Consider the following 18,976-nt stretch of genomic DNA (forward strand, 5'->3'; position numbering starts at 1 on the left):
AGTCTCTGAAAAGAAAGGATCTAGTCAACTGGATTTCTCTGCTGCTTGAGAATGGTAGCCTCCATTTTACAGTTACGTGATGTAAAGGCAATATTCCCATCAGGGCCACAGAGGGGTGCTACGACGTTAGGAGAATAAAACAGGATAGCCTAACTTTTTGCTTTCAGTCAGCAGGTAGGAAGTTCGGTTTTTTTTAATATGTATCCACATATGTGAAACAATGAACAACTTCTACACAGACTTGCTTTTGTGTGCTGTCAGTCAACAGCACAGCCCAAATTTCCCTCCTAATAACAATTTGTTACCAGTACTGGAAACATCAGCCTGTTATTAATGCACATTATCATCACATGGCAAGTGGTTTTATTGTTACTGTAATTAATGGAGATAGCCTGCTAAAGAGGAAGGTGAATCATTTAACAATAGCCTAGCTAGATTATAAGAGAATAAACGTTCTGAGGAAGTAGCTATGATTGAGATTTCCCACCCATACTAATTTCTGTTTCCCATGCTTAAAATTCTTTCCTAATTCAGATTCTCACCATACTAATTTAATGTAAATATAGAAGAAAATGCTTTGAATAAAAAGTAATTCATTAAAATTCCAAAAGGCTGTGTTGTCTTTTGCTGCTTCTTAAAATCCAATTAATGTGTGTTGCTCTTAAAAATAAATAAATAAAATAAAATAATGGGAAAAGAGGTTACTTAGAATTGAGGGTATTTCTACAACACGTTTATTTTTAAGCAATAATCAAGTTACTGCTCATTCTTTGTTTCCAAATTGATGAGTTTTTCATTTACAACTAATTACTTGTAGCGTGAGCAAAAGTCTTCATATTGTTCTGAATCAAATTGCTGTTTAGAAGGATGATTTAACCTGCACTGGTGTAAATGTGTTTAGATTAACAATCACCCCACTGACTTTATATTTAGGTGCTAGAAATTGGTCATCCAGCCTGTAAAAGTCATTATGGTATTGCTTTCAAACAGGTAATTAACTGGAAATACAGTATGACAAAAAAAAAAAGTTGAATTCGAAATGTAGATGAGGTAAAGGGAAGCAATTCAGGAATGTGTTGTAGGCCAGTTAGATAATCAGAATCCGCTGTTTTGTTGTTGTTTTCCCTGTTCTTGTATTCACAAACAGTTTTTATATAGTTTCAGTATTTCTTCTAGAACTCTGCATTGTGAACCACTCATTTCTGATATTAGGGTTGATTTTTCAACAAAGAAACTTGTATCTGTATCGTGAAGTTAAATGTTTTCTTCAAGTTTTTAGGTAGAAAAATATGAGATCAACAAGTATCCCGCCATGTCTCCTTAAGCGTTTTACATACAGGAAAACACTAGATTTTAGTTTACTTCATGCGTTAGTGTCTATATTTTAGCATTTGAATTAAATGGTTTGAGGTATTTTTAAATTTAAAAAACAATCAAGCTATTTGTAAATTGATGTTACCTCAAGTGATCGAGTAATATCTAGCTCCTCATGAATTCTGGTGAGTAACTGAAGTCTAAATGATTTAAGTTCCTGTGACCATCTCTTTAAAGCCTCCTACACTTACATTTCTTGGACTGTAAGCTGTGGTGTTGATTCTTAGTACTAGTGTTTTCTCTTCAGTCTTTTTCCTTGATGCCAGAGTGTGGTTTATTTGTTTAAAAACAACAGCAAACAAAAAGTCTTGCTGATTTACAATTTTTTTTTTTGTTTTCAGTAGCATGAAGTGGGAAGACTAGAACTAATAATTCTGCTTTTCTTTCAGAAAATAATTGTTGTCTGTTGTTCTTCTGAGTATTTTAGCCTGAAATATGGTTTGTTTGTTTGTTTTCTGTCCGTTCTCACCTTCAGGAAGGTGAACCTTCTGGAAAGAGAAAAGCAGAGGATGATGACAAAGCAAGTAAGAAGCATAAGAAATATGTGATCAGCGATGAAGAAGATGATGATGACGATTAATAACGAGGAAGCACTAACGTTGCTTTATATATATATATATTTATATATATTGTACAGTTCTCTTACAGCAAAGATGTAAGTAGCCATAATGGGGTTATTTTGATAAAGGAAAATTCCAATGAAGTCTCTGTTTCTGGTGTGAATAAAGTGTGTTTTTTTGTTTTTGTTTTTTTTTGTTTTTTTTTTTTTTTTACTTTCCCTAATTTTTAAAATCTTGTCTTACCACAGCAGATGCTGCACCAGAGATCATCATAGTGCCATTTTTTTTATCATGTACGGTACATTTCAGTTTTGAAAACTGCAGTAATTAGTTGGCCAATAGAATAAATCGGTAATTTTACTGAGTTTATTAGGGGAAATCATAATCTTCACATAGAATGCTTAAATTATAAGTGTTTCCAGTAAGGATATGGAGAAAAAGCTTATCATTTGTACAGAAGGGTTGGAAGAATGTGAGTGGTACAGTACAATACTGTTTTTTCCTAGGCATTCCTTATTTATTCTGGACAGTACATTACTATGCTGGCATATTTTGGGATTTTTTGACTGAAAGTATTTCTTATCATGTCTGAGTGAACTGAAGTTTCTGCAGTTAGAGTAGTATACTGATCACCTAAGACATTTCTGTTTCCATGAATTGAAGCCCAGAATGAAAATCCACGTCTTGCCTGAGCATTAAAAATAATAATAATTATATGCTAGTGATGTAAATGTCAGAGTTAAACAAACCAAGCAAATTTCTGCAAGTTCATAAAAGTCTCTTTTAAAAGTGCAGTGAGCCGCACTGTGAATGTACATCCTAGTAATACTGTTTCATACTCTCATATAATCCTTATGGTGCTATTGCCTATTGTTCCTGGTTGGTTTTATAAATAGATTGGTTTAGCTGTGACATTAGTGGAGGATAATATTATGGGCAGAATCATTGCTGCTTCTACACTATTTTTAAACACCTTATTTGATAGTGCAAATGCCAGTTGTAAAGTAGGGAAAGGCTACAAGAAGTATCTGATCTTTACCACACTTTCTTTTTGAGATTAAATTTCACATGTGTAGTTTCCCTCGTTGGTGAGATAGCATTCAGATGTTATCGGTGCTGGTTTTTTAACTGACTTTTCACACAATCTTACAGAATTCGTGACTTCAAAGAGGTAGCAGAAAGCATAGCTTAATGCCTCTTTTAATGAAAGCGTTGACTGGTGCTATGAAAAGTTTATTATATGGATTTGTATTACGCAACATAACAAAGTAGCTAATAATTATGTAAGAATAATTGTTACCCATCTCTCTCCTCCCCAGCTGAATTCTGCTTTTCTGTAAAATGATAGAAGGGTTCAAGTGCCTAATAGTGAGCATTTTGCTGTCTGACATTCCCTGGTTCTTCGAGATGCAGCATTTAACTTGGACATCTTGCTTTTTCTGTGTTTAATTAGGGTAACAGTTTACTGAAGTACTCTACCTCCATTTTTCCTGCCTGGAAAGTGTGGGAAGCATTCTAGCTGCAGTAGCACAGAGCTCTGCGTGTGTTAACATATTCTGCTGAGCAGCTGACTGCAGTGTAGACACTTGCAAATATGAAAACAAAGTGAAAAATTTCTACTCAGAAGTCTGAGTGCCTAAGAAACTTTTTTTTTTTTAATGACTGTTACCAAGAGTTCCTGTGTCTCTTCAATGTGCAGAAAAAACCTTTCTCCATCTGCTGGAATTTTGACCCTGTAATCCTCTTAGGTTAAGTCCTCTGCTGGGAGTCTGGTTCCTTACATGAGGTTACCTGCTTTTCATTTGTAACCTTCTCAGGAAGAAGCCAGCTGTAGAGAAAGGGAGTTATTTCTTATGCTGTGTGGATACAACATGCTGTACTTTCATGTAAAAGCCTCCCAGATACCTCTTAAATGACAATGCAAAACGTACACCACCATTTCACTGATGACGTGTTTGCTTAAATGTCAGTTTAATTGAAGTGTTGGCTGTTTGTACTACACTCCTAAGAGTGAAAATGTTTTAATCACTCTCATAGGTTTGATGCTAACTAAGCCTTTACTTAGTAAGTGGTTCACTTCAGCTTCCAGAAATGAGGCTTTTTGTGGATTACAAAGATTAAAAGAAGTACTTTTTTTATACTGTCTTCTTTTGTACATTGCCCTTTTAAGTCTTATTAAAACATGGAATTTTAGAAAATATTCTTTCAGCTTAAATTGGTTTAGCAATCACCTTGTAATTAAAGTCATTTGAATGAACTTTGTCTTATCTACAGTATTTGTTAGTTGTTAGTCTAATGCACAGTTTTGTTTAACTCAAGGGCAATTTTGCTCTCTCTTTTTCTAGCCTCCAAGTATATGAGAACTGCTTGGAATTGATTCTTCTTAACCAAATTAAAAATACTAAGCCAAAACTAAAATGTATAAGGAGAAGGAAGGAGAAAGTAGGTTGAGTTTAGTTTACTTTTGTACTACCTGATCAGAATACCTTATCCAGAAAGGGCATGATTTGAACAACTTCCAAAAATAGATTTCTTTGAAGCGCTGGCATGAAGCTGAGTACTAGATTTTCTGGCTAGTGGTAGAATGTATGATAAATTCTGAAACCGTCATTGAAAGCTGTTCTTGGCTATATAGTTTTGTAGTTTCAATTATATCCTTCAACTATATACTTCCCAGTTGTTGAACTGCAGTTTTCTTACTAGTGCTGGGTAGCATTTTGCACTAGGCATTTTCCTCTATCCTAGCCATGCAACTTGACAGTTTTCATGCTGGAGCACATCTGATGGATCGAGGGGCTGCAACCGAGAGGAGCAGCTGCCCATGCAGTCCCCTCTTCCTAGAAGCAGGCTTGGCAGTGTCTTGTCTAGCTCAGAGAGTCAACTTGCTAAAATCTCAGGAAACTTACTTTCTGCTGAGTTTGATATTTGTACCAGATAAGCCAACAGAACTGCTTTATTGGCCAAGTGAGCATCAAACCAGTAAGTTGGTGTGGTCATGACTTAGGGGATGTGGGCAAAGGATGTTTTCTTTGGCAGAGGTGTAAACATTTACTTGGCTGTCTTTGAAAACTTACCTGACCCTATAGAGGTAAATGAATAGTTTGTTTTGTTTTGTTTTTACTGGTGTTGCTGCCTGAACTGGCACCGTGAAGAGTCGGTTGTGACTTGAGGTAGTGCAAGGGGAAGCAGCTAGAGCAGGACACTTGTGTATGTGGCAGCAAGTTTTAACTCAGATCTGATGTGAAGCTGCAGCCACAGGAACGTGTTAAACACGAGATGGTGGCTTTCCAGTGAAGTAATGGGTATTTATTTTTCAGCCAGTAGGCACAGGAGTCCTTGGTGTCAGCCCGTTCTAGTAAACTGCTTGTTTTTCTAACAGCTTTAAACTGCTAATCAAGCTGAGTGTTGTTGAACTTACAGAGATTATTATGTGGGAAAGATTGACGAGATTTTATTTCTGATAAATGTTCTTTTAACGTTTGCTATAAGAAGTATTACACATTACACTCATGCAATTTAGCTAGGCTATTCTAATGCTTAGACACTTCCGTGTGGCTTGACTTGAAAGTGCTTCTAGGAGGGCAATGTGACTAATACCCAGTGTTGCCTAGTGATGCCCTTTGATTTGAGCTGAGGTGGTTTTTTTTTTTACTTGTCTGGACATGAAAGACTTAGAGAAAAGCTGCAAACTAGTATTGATTACTAGCTTGTATCTTTAATTGCTTTAAAACTCTTGGACATTCTGACATATAAGCTAAGTAGCTGAAAAAATGATGTAAAATTAAGTAAATTCATGCTGAAATGATTCTCTGACAGAATCTGACAAAAATACTTTCACAAGACTTGGTTTCTTGATTATTTTATTTATTTTTAAGAGTATTTTTCTGGTTTAAAACCTTTAATGGAATGATACTTGGAAAAAAAAGATTTATTAAAGTCGAAGTGTAACTTTAGAAGTGTTTTTGTTTCTTGCTTTGTTTTCTATTAAGTCATGAAATGAGAGGTTGTAGAGCCAGTTTCCCAGCAAAAGTAGCTTCGTGTCTTTGGGTTGTGTTGAAATTTTCTGGGAGGCAATAGCATTCATGCAGTTATCAATGATAGTCGTGAATCATATATACACTGTATTCTTTATGTATTGTAAATTAAAGATAAATAAATTCTTATGAAACAGTGAAAGTATTAACTAACACACCCTCTTTTTTATATCCTATGACTGAATCAAATTATATCTGATTTTATATTGTTTTATGCTTTTCCTGATCTTCTCACGATACCTCACTTCATAACTGTGAAAAAGACATGCTAATCCTAGCCTGATGAATTTGCAATTTGCAGATTGTTTTTTGTTTGTTTGTTTTTTCTTCTTCATCTGCCAGTGTAAAGATGTATGGTAAACATTCTGTATAGGATGTGTTCTTACATTAGGATTCATTGTTGATCTCTACGATAAATCCATTTTTGGAAAATTTTACATGGATCACTATGTAAAGGAAATAAATGTAATTTTTTTGGCAGCAGCTGCAATCTCTATCCCTTCTATTCAGGTGTTTGGTACACTTGCATTTAGTGTTTTTGTTGGGGAAGTTGTTGTGCTTGGTTGGCTAAGGGTTGTATTTTGAGATCTAGAACCCTGCTATAGCTGTTGGTCCAGTGTTGGTGCTGATCAGATTTAATGCCAGTAGTTTTGAGTTCTGTTTACTAGCATGGAATGAGATAACTACTCAAACTGTGTGAGCTTGCCACCTCACAGTCTTATTTTTCAGCTTAAAATAAACTGCTACTCAGACTATGCTATATTTGTGAAGGGAGGAGTATATCCCACAGAAGATAAAGAAGGATCAAGCCAAAGTGTCGTGGCTAAAGCATGTTTTTTTGTGTCTGTTTTTTTTTTTCCTTGTTTCTCCCTCACAGGAATAACTGGAAAAAGCTCAAGTGCCAAAATCACAGTTGTGCAATTTAAAACTAACCCTGGGCAGCTTGTGAGTTTCCATGTTCATACCTCACTCATAATGTTAGGAAGTTTCTGCTTTCTTGCAATCAAGTTTATATATGTTGGTTTAAGGGAAACCCTGACGCTGAAAGGTATCTTTCTTTAAGATAAATAGCTCTTTCACAGTTTTCTTAGATGATGCATCATTTTTTATTAACACTAACACAACATGTGTTATCCTTTTTCCATACCCTCCTTTTTATGCTACGTGTGTCAGATTGGCTTGAATTTTGTGTTGACTCTCTTGATATCTTTTTTTTCTGGTGTTCGGGAAAGAAAATGTGTATTTTTCCCTTGGTGAAAAATGCAAAATACCCACAATTATTTTAAAAAGTATTGATGATAATTTACAGCTTCACAACTGATGATGAAACGAGGCTTAAATAGCAAGGACAGAAATAAGTGGAGTGTTAGCGTGCTGACTAAAAATGTTTGTCTGTTTTTCTTCCCCGTAGTTCTGTGAATTGTCTTGGGATGTACCTGATGTTTGTTTTTTCTTCTTGGAGCTTATCCAGTGCTTTATTGAACCTTCCTTATGACTTACAAGCAAGGTAGAGTCTTTCAGGAATGTTTGGGGTTATGGTGAAGGATAGCCAACCCAGGCTAAAGTACTGTGGAGATAAAGTGGTCAGCTTCCAGAATAAACACACGGGATCCCTAACCCAATGAACTTCAAGCACTCAGTGTAGGATATGAAAGCTGTCTTAAGGAACAAAATCTGTCTGTTCATCTAATGAGGGTGGCATAAAGCATACTATAGACCCTGGTGAGTATTTGTGGATGGTTTATAAAAGATAGAAGAAATGTGTTGTCTAGTGAAAACAGTAACGGAAGCCTTGACCTGTCACTGTAACTAGATATTGCTATTAAAAACAAGAGATTTTTATTTGTTTTAGATAAGAGGGAGGTCAGATTCCCTGGGAAAATAAAGTTTTAAATAGGATGTGCAGGTAGAGCACACTTCGGAAGAAAAAGATAGACAAGTGTATTCAATAGAAAATTGAATACACATTTGTTATTGGCTCTTCTCTGAAGTTATCAAGACAAATTGGTCCTCATTTCAACACTGAATGAACTACGCAGTTCCAGGACATGCCTGGTAACTGTCGGTATTAATTTCAGCTCTGTAGTGAAACTTTTCCAAGGATTTATGGAACGAGGCAGCAACCTGCAATACAGATACCATATCAACAGATTTTGAATGGTGTCCATCCTGAGTGACGAATGCAGCTTTATAAAAAGTAGCATTTTCTGGCTCTCGGTCAGTTTCTACCACCTTATTTAACCTTTAGTTTAGGAAGAGAAGTTCAGCTGAGCACAGTGCCCTTAAGACACTGCTATCCACTGAGTCAAAATACTCCAATATGGGATTATATCTTCAGCTAAATACAAGAGTACTTTCTTCTCTTACAGTCATGCTTAGTCGTGGGTAGCAAGATAAATATACAGAATAGATTTTTATCTTGACAGCCAGCTGACTTGGTCTGGGCGCTTTTATTCTGTAGACATGCTGGGTAGGATGTTGCTGTAAATACAGAATTTTGTTGATGGATATTAAACTATCGATGCCTGCGTTTAAATATACATTATTGCAATTAGATGAACAAATTACTGAGTAGGGGAAAGTTCAAGGATAGCAGGAGTTGCCCTGTGTTGGCTGAATGAGAGTTTTCTGCAGCTCTGTCAGCCTTTGTTCTTATCACAGAAGTAACATCTCTGCATCTGTTTAGGTTACTTATGATGCTTCTCTAGTTGATCATTAGGTACATGTGTACTGTAACCATTTAGATGTTTCCCCAGGATCTCTGCAGTTAGTGATTTTCTGGTTTTGGAATAGAGTGTTGTGGGAGACTCCTTCATGTCTGTCAGAAGGGTTCCTTCTTGCCCTTCAGGTGACGTTGTTGGTTAGATGCTGCAAGCAGTCAGCTCAGTCCACAGAGGGGTATTTTTCCGGTGATCTAAGTGGACAGCCTTTTCTTTTGGAAGCCCTTTGTTCACTGTTGCCTTGAGCAGAGGCTGTTCTGTTGTGAGCCGAATGGTGCTGCTATTTTCAAGGTAGTGGCAGAGTGCAAACAATTTAGAGCAAGGACTTAGTAGTTTCATATGTAAGGTGTTTGTTAAGGACCTCATCAGCAGTGAGTTCTGGGAAGTTCTTCAGAACTGCCAACTGCCCTAATTGCGTGTTCAGTTAGGCATACAGCTACTTGCCAAGTTGTCAGACACTTAGAGCGCTGCGCCACTCTACATTCGCTATGAATTAATTGTAGATAATGCCAGTGTGGACTTTGTATGCTTAAATAATTTATGTTTGATAATATCTTTAGCCATTTTGTTACTTCTGATCTTGTTCAGAAAAGTGGGCTGCTAGATGATATCGCTGGGGTTTTCATTGTTAAGAAAGAAGTTGTGTTACCTTTGCTGATGTTACATACAGCTATGGGATAACCAACCTTCCTGTATCAGTGAGTCCAAACTTGTATGAGAGGTAGATAGGGAGGGAATGGTGTTTTATGAGCACAGTTCCCAGGTTTTAAGTGTGACATTCAGAACTTCATGTAATTCTAATCCCTCTGGACATAGTAAAAAAAAAAAAATTCTGTATATCTTCAGATGAAAATGCTTTCTGAACATGATCACAAAGTGACCACACTTAAACTGAGAACATTTTGCTAATCTGTGGATGTGTTACCTTCTTACAAATCCTGTTTGATCTCCCAGAACTCAATAGGATTAACTGGCTCTCATACTTTTCCAAACACTGAATCTGGAGTAGCTGCTGGCATATAGCAGGCACCACCACATATGTGTGTGTCTGTCTTAGGATCCAATCTTGCCATAGCATGACACTACTAGATGCTGGGGAAAACTCAATCTGTGAGTGTGGCACTGCCAGTTCAACTGCCTGTTGTGAATAGCCTTATGTCAGATATGTAGAAGACCTAGCACTGCTATTAAGAATTGAGTCTGCGAATTGGAAAAGGTTGAGAACTGCTGCCTTTGGCACAAGGGGCATTTCATATTTCTGTATGTAGTACTATATATGAAAGTAGCGTGCATCTGAAATACACTGGACTGCCTTGAAAGAACAGTTCCCAGATGAGTTGGAAGGGAACTTTAATAACAAATAGTTTTGAGGCATGTTTCATAAACTTTTGAGCCTATCTTTATTTCCCCCTCCTTTTTTTTTCCTTCTCTTTTTTCTTTTGTGTTCTTTTCACAATGTCCTGTTAAACCTCTTCAGGCTTTCCTGTGGCAAACTTGTTTTTGTTGTTAGGTAACATTATTCAGGGTGTGCTGGCAGGTTGGCTAGTATTGCCAGGAACCCAGAAATGGGAGTTCAAAATTTTCGACACAGTTAAGAAACCAAGGTGTTGCATTTCTATTGGAGATCTTAGGGGTAGTTTAAGACACATGCGTTGAATTCTATGGGGCTGGACTTTGGAAATACCAAAATCTGAAATACTGACACAGCCAGGTTCAAAGAGGGAGAGTCACGATCCATTCCTGCCTGTCTGGGATTCCTGAATCTGAGAAGCAAACAGACATTTTTAAAAATGTGTGATTGTAAAATTTTGAAAGAATATATAGCTTTCAAACATTATTAGAGATTTTAGGTAAATGGGTTCTTTGACAGCCTTTAATCTTGAAGGCATCTGGCTTTTAGATGTTTCTTACATCAGGTTGCATAGGTGTTTCAAAAACTTGAAAAGCTTAAGGTTTCGAGGAGATCTGAAAAACCTTGAAGCTAAGCAGTGTTTAGCTGAATTCTGTATGCATGTACGTTAGCTTCGGGTATTTCTTCTGATATCTTCTCAGTAGTAGATACCATAATGTCTTGGCAGGAGGTAGTTCTAGTCCACATGTCCACCCTGTGGCGTGGACTTGGGTACTTTGAAAATTAGTTCCTGGCTGTATGGGAATAGATGGAAGAAAATGTTTTGTTTTGGAAGCTGAGAAATTAGCAGAACTCTTTGCAGGCGTTTAATCTAGCAGAGGGTCTTTATTGGATGAAGCTGGGGCTGTTTGAAATTGCAGTGCTTTTGACTGCTCTGCCCATCTGTGGGAAGCTACCTCCCTTGGGGCAGAGCCGTAGCAGAACCATGCAAAGGCACACGCACAAGGGGTGTATGTGGGGGAATGCAGGTTCAAGTCACGGTTCCAGTCATCTGTAGCATATATTCTGTCTTGGTCTTGCACACAGGGGTTTGATGCAGCTGAGTTTGAGAGACACAGAATGTTATTTTTTACTCTTTGGAAAATGTGGTAATTAGTGGAAAGTGGGCTCACAAATTAAAAAAACAAGTGTGCCCCGTCTTTCTAAACACATGCTAATTACTCAGAAGTACACAAGTTGGCTGCCAGAAGAATGTTTTTCAGGACATGATTCCAGATGGTTCTTTCAAAACCATATAAATATAACTATTTTGTAACTGGTAACAGAGACGACTGTAAAATAAACTGAAAATCTGAAACTTGTGTAATAAAATGTTTAGAACACACACCAGTGCAATTTAGGCTGAAAAATATTTGGATTCAACAAAGGAAGTATGCTTCTCGTGTATCTGCACACACAGATTCCGTACCTTTGCACCCCACCGATTGAGCCAAGCTGTGCTTCTCCACATGCACGACAAACTGGGATGCAGAGCGGGTTAACCTGGAGGGAGCCCTCTGCTTGTGCTCTGGGGCTCCCTTGTGCAGGGCTGCTCTCGCCATCAGTCCAGCTCAGTGTGGTGTGTTTCTGATCTTGCAAGTCAGGACTCTACTTCTCTACACATAAAATGTTTGGACATTACATAAGTTACAGTCCCTTAGGTGCTTTTCAGACGATGCATTTTTTTTCTGCTCCAAGAAGGTTCCTGTGACTGACTGGAGTCTGTTGATAGCAGTGGGGCTTGGCCTGTGGGTGAAACCTCCCTGAGAGTCAGATCTGTGATGTGACACGGGAGGGCCAGCTGGAGGGCCTGTTGTTAGCCAGAACTGGGCAATACAGAATTCTGTGCTTTGGTTCTTGGGCGTTAAAACACAGCGACTTTAGGTTCATAGAAGAATAGGCTTGGTTGTGAACTCTTGAGAGGTTCTCTAGTCCACTGCCATCCTCTGAGGCAGGATTATCTTCATGTGAATTCTGCTGACAGGATTTAATCTGTAATTTCCCAGAGATGATTGTGCTGACTTCAGTTTTCTATAGGTTTTCTGAATCTCAGTTTTCCTTTTGCTACAGTTTCAGTTACTGGGTTTTCTGCTCTTAGCAGACAAGGCCAAGCTGCAGTTCTTAAAGCTACTTTCTGAGAGTTTTTCTAAATGTGGTGGTATCTGTCTCATTCAGCTCTGAACCACTGAGGACTTGCCAGCTCCCATTTGCTTGGGCTTCTGGATTATTACTACTCCTGGAAAAAAATAATAAAAAATAAATAAATAAATAAAAATAATTAAAAAAAACTGTCCTAAAGCCTTACAACTTAAATGGTCTGTTGTCTGTCTGTATGTGGAGAGTCCATTTTGCAAAAATGGAGCAATGGCTGTACATTTAACAAAGTCACTTGAAGGTGGCAGGGGAAACACCTGTGCGCTCTGGTGTGACTCCTGATAATATACTGGCACAGTTTTCATGTGAAAAGCTTAGGTAGCTGCTTTGCACCAGCTGTAACTAGTCTGTGTTGTCATGCATCAGTTTCAGGTTTTCAGAAAGTAGCAGGGCAGATTAGGAGAGGGTAGCACACAAAATTCTTGCCTTGGACAGCTTTATGATTCTTGTGACTGGTTTCCATAGCAGGAAAATACGCAGCTTTGGTTAAACCTGTTACATGTGACTTTGTTGTTGTGCTTTAAAATGGTTCCTGTATTTCACAGCTGTGTTGTGCAGAGAAAAATCTGCCGTTGCCAGGTACCAAGTGGGTGTTGCGCTGGTTTGCCTGGATAGGAACTGCTCCTGGAGCCAAACTGCAGCTGGCAGCTCTCCTGCCTTGTCGTGTGTGCTGGCACCATCGCCGGCTGCCCGATGAGCTGATTCACCATGTCAAAGCGGGCTGCGCTGCTGTCAGCCCTGCTGGCATCTCAGCATGATCGAGGGTATAAAATGAGATTGCTGCCTGGGTGCAGCTGGTAGTTGGGAGTTTGTGTATTATTAGTCCTGAATCTGAAGGGAATTTGTGTTTGGAGCTGAAGATCCCAGCATGTGCTGGGATTCCTTTTGTCCAAAACCACATGCCTTTGGGAAAACTAATTGAGCAGTGATTTTTCTGCCAGATCTAACGGTGATCCCACAGATGTTTTTCCATGGAGAGTGGTGCAAGTGTGGGGGCTTGTGGGCCATGGGTACTCATCCACTAGCAAAAGAAGCCTGATCATCACAGTGTTGATTAAAATATCACCTCGCGTCAGCAATTCCTGTTGGCAGTTTTTCTTTCTATTTCTGAACATCCACTAAGCCTTTAAAACAAGAACAGTGGTTCATGGTTGCCATTTGGAGTAAGGTGGTGACAAGGAAGGATGTACGTTTCTGTAGAAGTGAGTGATGTCTCTGGGGAATGTTTGTAGTAAAAACCTGAAAATATCCCCCCAGCAAATCTCAGGAACTGCTTTCTGAAGTGGAGGAATAGGCCACATGAATTCCTCTTCTGTGCTGATTTGGACAACCTGTTGTGTTATATCTTCTCTTCGAATGGCCTCAGGAGGTTGCCGTGCACCTCTGTAGGCCTTCCTCCTGCCAGGCTGCTTTATGTTCTTCGCTGCTGCATTCCCCTACTTGGCTTTGTCTCTTCTGACTTCTCTAAGGAAGTCAATACTGTTGTCTCCTTATTTCTGCTTGCCATAAATTCTGAATATAAGTATGTATTCATCAGTGGTTTAAATCTTTCCTTTTTTTTTTTTTCCTGTCACGCTTGTTCCTGCTTTCAAGAGCAGCTAAAAGCATTATTTCCCTCTAACCTTCCACTTAGCTCTCCGTTGTAGGCCACTAAGGCTCTGAATCTCTCTGTCTGCGTCTGTGCTTTTAACTGATAATAGCTAATCACAGCCTTTTTGCAAAACAGCCTACAATATATTTTCCTTCCCTTGCTCTTCTGCTGGCCTGCTCTGTTCCCTTTCATTTTGATTTATAGCTCTGCACGTGGGTATGTTAATGGAAAAACCTTGAAGGGACAGATTGTGTATGCACAGACAGCCACTTCAGAAAGGATATGCATTTAGCTGCTTGGATTTCCATGTATGTACTGCATTATGGCTTAGAGGAGCAAGCGGGATGTGCATTTAATTTATTAAATCTCTCTCCTAACCTGTCACAGTGCTGCTTGTTTTCTCTAGAGCGTATGCTCTGATGGGAGCTGTTGATTCAGCAAAAATAATGATAGCCAGTGGAGCTGATCAAATGCTCCAGAAATAGTTTATCCCACAAATTATTCAGTGACTGTTGCAGATTCTTATCACGTAATGTGTTTGACCACTTGGTGGTTGGTGTGCTCCCATGCCGGAGCTTGCAGTGGGGGACTTTGTGTCCTGCTTCGCTCACGGCGGGTGGGCTGGTGCACGGTACAAAGGTTCCTGAGCACCCCCAGGGTGCTATGGGTGGAGTGGTGAGGCAGGTAAGAGTCTGGAGGCTCTGTTAAAGGCTTGAAGTTCTCTTAAAACAATTCCAAGTTGGAACCTTTCAGTTAGTGAAGCCACAGCGACCTGTCAAGAGCCGCTAACGATTCACATTAAAGATGTTACCGTTGATTTTTTGCCCACGGGTTGGGCAGTACCGCCAGCAGAAGGGATCGTGTGGGCATGCACTGGGAGGTGAGTTCGGCTAACCTGTCTGGCTTTGCCTGGAGCTGTACTTGCACAGTCTGTGGCTGCAGGAGTGGTGACCTCCAGCAGAAGCGTGCGGGTCCCATGGGGGTGTGGGGAGCGGGAGTCTGGCTGTGCTGTGGTGTGTGCTTGCACAGAGCTTTGCCAGCAACATGGCAGTTTAAGAAGTTCATGTACACCCCAGTAAATCATTCCTGCCTCCCTGCCACCACAGCTGTAAAAGTCAGGAAATATAGGTTCAAAAGAGTGTGATTTAGGATTTTTTAGTTTTTTATTTTTAAGTGTGAGTATTCTCAGGCCTACTCTGGGTGAGGAAAAACCTGTCTCATGTTTTCTGTAAAAGGATTGTTTGCTGTCTGAAGTGACACAAATATTACCCCAACCAAAACAAACTTATTTTGGTGAAACACACACTGGATTTTAAAAGGGTTCCCAGTTACATAGGCTACTGGCAGCTTGATGCATTTTATACCCTTTGCAGGTGTCTCCATCTGAAAGAACTGGGTTCACAGTGAGGTCAGTACTGGAGCTGCTCTAGGCCTCATGTAACCCCATTACCATGATCAAATGCTTAACTTACTGGTGCTGTGGAAAAGCCAGCTGTCTGGAGCACCTGCAGCTTGGACAGACTTTTCCCCTTCCAGGGAATGATCCATAAGGAGCTGTGCCGGGAGGACATGGATGTTTTCTGTACTGCTGCAGGTTCTTCTCATACAGCGTATCAGACTTGTGGGGTTTGCTTTTTTTTTTTTTTCTGTCTTCCCCAGGGACAGGTACTTTATTCATAGAATGCTTCTGGTTAGTTATATGAGTATAAATCTTATGTGATACTGATACAGGAATTATTTGTCAAATGCTGAGGGCACTGTGTAAAACTGGGCACTTAAGAGACCTTTTCTTCCACCTGTGGTTGTCACTGTCACCTGCCTGGTTTGAAATGGTCTCTTGGGAGCAGTGCTTTTCCTTTCCTGATGCTGAACTTGGCTTGCTGGGGATACACAACATCACAATACCTCCTGATGCTGGTGGGTGGTTTGGGCATTGATCTGGGTAGAGGTAGGCAGTAACAGGGATGGGCATGTGGCAAGTGGCAGGGAACACCCAAGACACAGGGAAATCAGTTGAATTGCTAATGAAATACTTGGCTTATGCCTCGTCTACTAGTTGTCTGCTCAGCAATGCTCCTACCACATGAACGTCTATCATGAAAATCCCCATGTCCCTTTTAGAAGTGAAGGAAGATCAGGCCTGCAGGTCTGTCCAGGATAATGACTTGCTGGTGCGTGGTCAATTTGCATTGCAGATGTGGTTTCCTCACAAGCTGTGGGCAGGCTGTGATCTCCGCACCTGTTCCTGGCTGCTGGGCACCACCCTGCCCCTCAGGTGCCTCTGAACAGCACAGCTCTCCCTAGCTGCATCTTCATTCCTTAGCCAGGCCTCCCTATTAGGGATGGAGAGTGGTCCCCTCAGACCGATGGAAAAGGGCTGTGGTAAGCAGAGTGAAGTTGTGGTCCTAGTAGTGCTCCAGAATGGTATCCTTGGCGAGCAGAGCTTTAGGAGGTTCCATTGACGTGATTGCCTCCCATAAAGCGGCTCTTTTACATAATGACCTATTTTACGGGGAAGAAGAGGGGAGAGGAGCTTCCCTTAAAGGGATCCAGAACATGGCAGCAGTCTGAAGGCTCTGCTTTGCGGGCCAGCTTGGGAGGCCTCTCTGGGGACTTGTTCAGCTGGGAGCCTGTGGGGCAGCCTGGGCCTCAGCCCAGTCAGTGCTGCCGGCACCTTCATGGTTCTTCTGTGGGAAGCTGTGGGGTGAAGGACAGGGCTGGTGTGGGTGTAGTTTCGTGATGCAGGTGCTTTGGTGGCAGTGTTCGTTTACAGGTTCCTCACACCACCCTTGGCTGCTTGCTGTGTTTTCTACAACTGGGTGAACCTCTTCTTGTGTTGGCACAACTGCTTTGCACTGAACATGTCTACATTTAAAGCAAAAACAAAACTCATCCTTATATTTCTTGCTTTATTACCTTTTAGATTATTATTTTTTTAAGACCTAGGTCTATTCTTCAGTTAGTGAAGCCAAATAGAAATTTCTGTCACTGACAGCCAAAGAGGCAGTGTGGTGTTGGGTAAGAAAGGAACCACTTCTGCTCAAGTGTGGTGAGCTCCACCTTGCTGCAGAATCATTTTCTTGGCGATTGATCATCCCTAGGTTAGGTGGAAGTCACAGTGAGAGTTTATGTGGCAGTTTGTGCTACTCATACCATCTTGTGCACTGAGAAGTGAGCAACTTGTTTGGAGAAAGAGGGATTTGAAAGTTGCAAGCCAAGAGCTAAATGTCTCCTAATACTACCTCAGTGCCTGTAGCCATGGCCACGTGGCTGTTGGCAGTTGGTGGGGTGTGATTCGGCCTGTTCTTCATACTTGGGCCTGTGTGCATAGAGCCTGTGTGAATTGGAGTCTATGAGAATACTTCACTCTAACGAAATGTAACTTAAGGTGTAGCTCAGTGCCATGTTTTCTTTAGCAACAAAACCTTTTCGCAAAAGCAAAGCCAATTGACAAAACTATTCTTGTTCTAATGGCCTGGTCTTTCCCTCACACCACTTTGCTGACAGACCCACCTGTGGGCCTACAGTGTAAATGGGATTATTGAAATAACCAGAGGTGGTTTTTATTTTGTTGTTGTTTTTTAATGTTCTCTTAAAAGGAGGAAAACTTGTTCTTGAACTATATCATCCCTCAGCATCTTAGTGTTGAAAAGCATTAGAGATCATTACTGGCCTTGCAAGTGTGTTTGAGGAATCCGTCTCCACCCTGAAACCAGGAAGAGGAGAGGACAGGAGGAGAGGCAGTGTATTTTTGGCAAAGGTTCCATCATGTATTTACATATTCTGCTGAGACGAATTGCCTGCAGTGGCCAAATCCAAGCAATACAGTTCTATTTTTTTTCCTGCAACCTTGTTATAGTTATGAAGTACTGAACAGGGAAGCAGATCTGAGGCTGTTTAAATATTGCTTTATTTGGCAGCTTATCAAGATCCTTCTTGATCTTTCCTTCTTCCAGCAAAGCAATGCTTAAATATTTGTGGCAAGTGTTCAAGTTAATTGTTAGGGTTGATTTGTTGTTAATAGCTGAGGAGAACATGCTTTACCACCTCAGCATCCTCAGGGCAGTGGTACTGATAGTGTTGGTCCTACTATAGTTGGGAAAACTGCTGCACAGGCCGGCTATGATAGCAGTCTCTCCTTGAGGCTGAGGAACGTCAGGTAACAACCTTAACGGAGCATCATGGTTTTTGATCAGGGCTGGAGCTGAAGCCTTGCCTCATCAGGTAGATGCTTTGGAGCTGTTGTTGAACTTTTCATATTTGCAATGCAGTATTATCCTGCTGTGCAGTGCTAGTTCTCCCTTTCTGAACACAGCACCATGCATGGAGCTAGGGCAGTAATCACAGAAGCAATTCTCATCCAGCTCTGTTGTTTTCCACAGCCTAAATGTGCAGAATGCTAGTGCAGCTCTGTCAGTCCCAAAGATCTGCCCGAAATCAAACGCTTGGAACAAAGCATCTGATGCATTAAATGGATCGGCATACTGCGAAGAATCGATGTGCAGTGGTCGGTTAAAATAGAGTCCCTCCCTGAGGCTGTTTGAGGAGGGACAGTTCCAGGAAGAGTGGTGCTAGAAACCTGGGCTGTGTTCCCACAAACCTCAGTGCTGCACAGGTGTTACAAGCAAGGTGGTGAGGATACTGGTAAGCAGGATCTGGCAGCTATTGGGAAACAGTGCCTGAGAAAAGACCTGTTTGCAAGCCACAGGTTTATCAGACAAGGTGTGAAGCACATAGGTACATTTCATTGTATATATCTAAACTCAGAGCTCATGATCCAGAAGATTATGTTCTTATCCTCAATTGCAATTTACTTCCAAGATGTTACTCTGATGAGGATTTTATTCTTCTTTTTCAATAGCCAAACATCTTTCTCTCATGATAATGTACTATATCTGTACCAGGCAGAAAGGAATGATGTGAATTTGGGCAGTGCCAGGCATTTCATTGTCACAGCCGAGGGTCTTCATGGCATGAAAATAAGGTGAAATCTGATATGTTCTCCACCATCAACTTCAGCAGAAAGTGCAGCATCTATCAAGAACTGTGAGTCCTGACATTCATTCTGCAAAAAGCAATGACACTAAAATGACATACCGAATAGGTTAGTCGTTGGTAATTTAACTCAGCAATAGCAAAGGGAAACTAGCTTG

The 18,976-nt window shown here is 40.4% G+C and overlaps 1 protein-coding gene across 2 annotated transcripts in view; it reads left to right on the forward strand.

Moving 5' to 3' along the window:
- The window catches only part of LEO1 (LEO1 homolog, Paf1/RNA polymerase II complex component), a 94,966-nt gene that overhangs the window by 8,913 nt on the left and 67,077 nt on the right, over nt 1-18,976 (forward strand). The window contains exons 12-13 of one of the 2 annotated variants that reach the window (XM_080607499.1): nt 1,850-2,029; nt 3,388-18,869. In XM_080607499.1, the coding sequence (XP_080463625.1) occupies nt 1,850-1,954 (105 nt within the window). In that variant the 3' untranslated portion in view covers nt 1,955-2,029; nt 3,388-18,869. Of the gene's footprint in view, nt 1-1,849; nt 18,870-18,976 lie in introns of those variants that run through there. The other variant, XM_080607500.1, reaches the window with a different exon arrangement.

Source organism: Anser brachyrhynchus, assembly GCF_964034855.1.
Source record: "Anser brachyrhynchus genome assembly, chromosome: 11".
NCBI lineage: Eukaryota > Metazoa > Chordata > Aves > Anseriformes > Anatidae > Anser > Anser brachyrhynchus.